At 31.4% G+C, this 5,765-nt stretch overlaps 1 protein-coding gene across 1 annotated transcript in view; it reads left to right on the forward strand.

Moving 5' to 3' along the window:
* The first annotated feature begins 650 nt into the window (after positions 1-650).
* Positions 651-5,765, forward strand: part of LOC145260660 (mitochondrial inner membrane m-AAA protease component AFG3L2-like) — a 67,579-nt gene continuing 62,464 nt past the window's right edge. The window contains exon 1 of the mRNA XM_080119049.1: positions 651-1,346. Within this exon, the coding sequence (XP_079975175.1) occupies positions 1,251-1,346 (96 nt within the window). The 5' untranslated portion in view covers positions 651-1,250. The remainder of the gene's footprint in view (positions 1,347-5,765) is intronic.

A 5,765-nucleotide genomic window follows, 5' to 3' on the forward strand; every position in this document is an offset into this window, starting at 1 on the left:
TGTCAATAATTTTCTCCACTCTTTGACTGTGCCTAAGTCAAAATGTAGATTCCATAAACAAGGCTTCTTTTTTAGAAGTGCATGCCTGTGAAACTCTCTTATGTTTACCTGTTTCCCACCTGACTACAACTTGGTTGTCTTTTAGTCCAACATAAACAAATTCTTGGTGAATAAGTAATCCGATTTACCAAATTTCCATTACTAACGATTACTACGATATTATTCCATTGATTACACTCAATAACCTTTATCCTCGAGTGGCCTATTGGCCTTGATAAATGATGACTCCTATGTAAAAAAAATAACCAAACAAAAGAAAACGCTTCTTTTTATAATCATTTAAAAGTTCACTTTCTGTTGAAAAAAGTTTCGTGCTCCTCCAGAATTCCTCCTATATTAACACACACACACACACGCGCACACACACACACACACACACACACACACACACACACACACACACACACACACAGAGTCTGTACGTTATTGATATACATACTGGTGATAGAAAGAAAATATCGTACACCAAAATTCCTATAAATTGATCAAGTAATTTTATTTTTAAATAAGAAAATCAAATCATAAACTATGAGCGACATCCTTGAAAACAAAATGAAGAAACAAGGGAAAGAACTCCAAATAATTCAAATATGCAAGATTTTATGAAACCATTCTTCAAGAGGACATTGGAATAACTAAAATTCCGTTAAAAATTATTTTCTTTATAAAAAATAAAACTAGTTAATTTACGCGATTTTTGTATGTAAAGAATGTTCTTTCTGTCACGAGTACATACATCGTACAGATTTGTCTTTATTTATTTATTTTAATATAGGGGGAATTCTGATTAAGCATCTAAAGTTTATTTTAGTAATTAACTAAAAACAAATATTTTGTTACTGAGATTAAGTAATTTCATGTTCATCTTTTGAAGCGCGTAGAGTAAGTTTACCCCTTTGTTTAATACTATTTATTTATTTATTTTGTACAGGTTAAAAGATGGAGATGATGAAATTGAGTGGGTGTGGACGTTCAACATAATAGCCGGTGAGTTGCATTTTGAGTAATCCGAAAATGATACGAAACTAATAAACGAACTGTTAACTCAGTACTTCTCCGTTCGTGTCGGTTTTCCGGCATGCTTGTTTGGTAAACCCTCTCCTGACTTCATTAGTGTATATACTAAGTAAGCGACGGCCAGCATTATCATTACCCCATGAGACAAGCGACATACTCATAACACTATCAACATGCTGTTCACATATATACGTTTGTCGGCTTTGCAAGGACATGCTTTGCTAGCGAAAAGGATAGCATCGCATCAGCACCACCCGAATAGTTACAAGGTCAGTCGAGTCAATGTTGTCTAAAAATTTGCAATATTCTTTATATAATCGTCAGTAAACAAAATAATAAATAAACGACATTTAAATCTTAAATTATTGCTTTTTTTTTTATAATTCGACTTAATTGAAAATGCAGAAAAAATCTTTATGATGTACTTACTTGTCACGGAACGAAGATATCATATTCCAAAAACCAAGTCAATCGATTTTTTTTTTTTTTTTTTTTTTTTTGCGATTTTCGATAGGTTGAATTGCGCTGTTTTCTACTTATAAACTATGTTGGATCTAAAGTAGCGCCTCCTCGCCTCGCTTCGTAATAATAAAAATATGATTTTCTTAGTTAAAAAAAGAAAATAAGTACTTGATCAATTTTACGTAATTTTCGGAATATGACATCCTCGTCCCTTGACGAGTACATTCATTATAAAGATGTATTTATTTATTCATTTTTTACTATTTTTTTTTTTTAATTACGGCCAATTTTAAATAAGAACCTCGAATTACACTTACCTAAGATTTAGATTTGGTTCAATAAAAGTCCGTTTGGTTCGGTTCAAGTTCTGTAGACGCGTCGAAAATAAATTATTATTCGCAAAACAAAAACACAAACGGCATTTGCCCTGACACCAATCGCATTGATGACAATTATAAAGCTAAAGCGCTTCAATATAACCTTGCTTTTTCGGCCCAATTTTCTGTCTACATTTATTTATGCAACAACTATATATATATATATATATATATATATATATATATAAACCTCCTGTGTAAAATGAAAATGATCTTAAGGCGGGGGGGGTACAGAATTTTAACTGAACTGTTTTTTAATCTAAGTTTTGGGTTTTGTTTATCAAAACCAAGGTTCAAACTTTGTAGAAGTATGCCTTCAACAACGTCGAAACATGGGTTTCATTTTATGTGGTTGCTTCTTGGCTATTGTGCATCCCCTACAAATATTTAAATATTGACTTTTTTGATAATCTAGTTGACTAGTGCCTATTCGATGATAATCCGTTGAAAAATATAAATAAATAACAAAAAAAAAAAAAAAAAAAGAGGGGAGGGGCAACATTCTCCAGGTCCGCCTAACTCGTTGAGCCAGTGACACACAGGGGGTTAATTTATATAATCATCGAAACTGGAAAAACAGAGGGAAAATATGTTGAAAGAGAAACTGCATTGAGATTTTATTTCAAGACAAGCGGAAGCAAGATTTCAAAATTAATAATTTTAGTGCTTATTGTAGAATTATTTTATTTTGACTACAAAAAGTATAATAAACGAACTTCTATATTGTTAATGGACAAAAGTTGATGAAATGTCGAAAAAGATTCGATCTGTTGTTTTTTGTTTTTTTTTTGCTGTTTGTTTTTTGTAAAAGAAGAGTTGGGTTTTTTTGGGGTTTTTTTTTTTTTTTTTTTGCGTGTTTTATATTTCGCCTTTTCTTATGTAACAAGTGGAGTTTTTACGTAAGAAAAAGGACAGTCCGTCCGAACCGTAGCCAAACGAGTAATTTTTTAGTTTACTCCTCGTTTTTCTTGTACTTTTTAAAGTACTTGATATTTTCTCGTTCCTAGAATACCTGACTTTATTACCTCAAATATTTTCATTTACCTTAATTTACAAATTACCGACGCAGATTAATAGAATCGAAAAGCAGAGTTAAATCCCTTGAATCTCAATTTTTATTTCAATCATTTAAGATTAAAGTGATTTTTTTTTGTTTTCTTTTTTGCATTATTCGCAAACAACTTATTTATACTTAAAACCCTGTTTTAATAATAATGAAATAGGCATCTGCTGCTATAAACAACAAACTGAAAAAATAGTAAGAAACAAATATACAACAAATAAATGTTACCAAAGGCAAGATAAATTACTTTTCTACATACCTGAATAAGTTTTGTGTGTGTATTTTAAAGCATTTATTTTGAAACAAAAGCAATGTGATGTCTTGTGAATTAGAACAACAAAAAAAAAAGTCAGGGTTTGTATTACTGTCTGTACACACACATAGATTCGAAAAAGTTGTCAAAAAACAAATATATAATAAATAAATGTTATCAAAGGCAAGATAAATTACTTTTTTACCAAACTGGATATAATTTTCGTGTTTTTATTCAATTTAACATGTTTATTCAGCTCAAAAAGCGTACAGTGTTTACCGATGTATTGGAAAATTCAAAATGGCGGCCGACTCTCTCTTTAACACGGTAAGTTCGGGAAAAGGTGTTATAAATAATAAACTAAACAAAATACTATTAAAAACCACCGAATATATGTCAAGTTATGTCACGGTAACATATATTGAGCGAATTTCTAACAGTATTTTGTCTAGTTCATTATTTATTACACCTTTTTCCGAACTTACCGTGTTAAAGAGAGAGTCGGCCGCCATTTTGAATTTTCCAATACATCGGTAAACACTGTATGCTTTTCGAGCTGAATAAACATGTTAAATGTAATAAAAACACGAAAATTATATCCAGTTTGGTAGAAAAGTAATTTATCTTGCCTTTGATAACATTTATTTGTTATATATTTGTTTTTTGACAACTTTTTCGAATCTATGTGTACAGTAATACAAACCCCATAAGTCAGTTTTAAAGCCATTTAGACTCTTGATAATCGCCGAAAAATCGAAAATAAACAAAATACCGGTAAAAGCCCCATCCAATAAATTCATGCAATAATTTAATGTTCTACCAGTATTTTTGCAATTTTCGATTTTTGAGAGATTATCGATAGTTTAAATAGTTGTAACAAAATCGCCATTTATTTTTTCATTTTAACTCTATAAACTTTATACTATTATTGTTCTAAAGTAAATAAACACTTTAGAATAAGTTAAAACACAAAACTTTATTCAAGTAGGTAGAAGAGTAACTTTTGGTTTTGGTAACATATGGGCAGGAGCTGCTAGAAAAGACTTGTCCTGCCTTGATAGGGTTCAAAATAGACTTTGTGGCCTGGTGGGAGATGTCCTTTTCTCTTCGCTGCAACCTCTCACAGAAGAGATGCTGCGAGTTTGTCTCTGCTTTATCGTTATTTTCATGGAAAGTGTTTGACTGAGCTTCAATCTATGGCCCCCCTCGCCAAACTTTCACAAGAAACACTAGACTAGCTGAAAACATTATCAATAATTTTCACCACTCTTTATCTGTGCCTAAACCTAAACATAGATTCCATGATCAAAGCTTCTTTCTTAGAACTGCAAGCCTGTGGAATTGTCTTCCGTTTTCCTGCTTTCCAGCTGTCTATAATATGGTTGTCTTCAAGTCCAACGTGAACAAGTTTCTGATGAGCCGTTCCACTTAAGTTAACAAATTTACCGAACTTCCATTACTATTGATTACTATATTGTCTTTTTGACTACTCTACACTCTTTAACCCTTATCCTTGAGTGGCCTATCGGCCTTGATAAGTGTTGACGCCTATGTAAAAATAAAAAAAATAAAAATTTTATTTGTTGCATTTTTTTTCACCATTATTTTGTTGGCTATTATAAAATAATAAAAAACATCAAGTTCTAGCTAGTTTCATCGTACATGTGAAACAGACAAAATAGTCGCCATTTTTATATAACCAGGAGGCTTACTAAGGAAAAATGATAACTTGAGTTTATAATCTTCTAGAAAATTTTGAATTTGAGTTTTTTTTTTTTTTTTTTTTACTCTTTTTCATCCCAAATAAGGCATATTGCCACTTGAAACGCAAGGGCTACTATTTGGGATCGTATCTGACAGAGGACTGTGGGGAGTTGAGTAGTGAGATGTTTGTTCACATTACATTTAAACTTCTGCAGGTTAGTATAGTCAGGGGAGCAGTAAAAAGGGAGGGAATTCCAAAGTCTAGCAGTCAGAGGGAAGAAACTATTAGAGTAGACAGCTTTCCAGCATCTAGGGACCTCAACAGTAAATGGGTGGGATTTTGTTGTTTGAGAGTATATACATTGAGGGAGCACAAATGCTATTGAGTTCATCAGAGCACATTCAAAGTATTGAAACTTCTAATCTACCCATGGTGGCTGAATATGACTTCTTGAGACTGATGTTAATCTGAAAAATTTGAGCTTACTAATAACCTGAAACAATTTTTAATTTAAAACAAAGTATTTTGGGTAGTTATTATTATCAAGTTTATAAATAAATAATAATAAAAATTATACTGGTGTATATTACAAACCGGATTTCTGTAAATGTCTGTTTCGGCTTGACCGGCACCTGATGTAAACTGCCGGAATATGCTGAGTGCCGATCAAACTTTAAAAATAGAAAATAACATTGGATACTAATTACAATTAAAGAAAGAAAAAAAAAATGGAAAACCAATAAATAAAATAACCTACCATAAGTTTCATGAATAAATATGGTTTTGTTTCTTGTGTTAATAAGTAGAAACATTTTTTTAATTTATTAT

The sequence above is a fragment of the Euprymna scolopes genome, chromosome 1, assembly GCF_053919585.1.
Source record: "Euprymna scolopes isolate OS-2025 chromosome 1, ASM5391958v1, whole genome shotgun sequence".
Lineage (NCBI taxonomy): Eukaryota > Metazoa > Mollusca > Cephalopoda > Sepiida > Sepiolidae > Euprymna > Euprymna scolopes.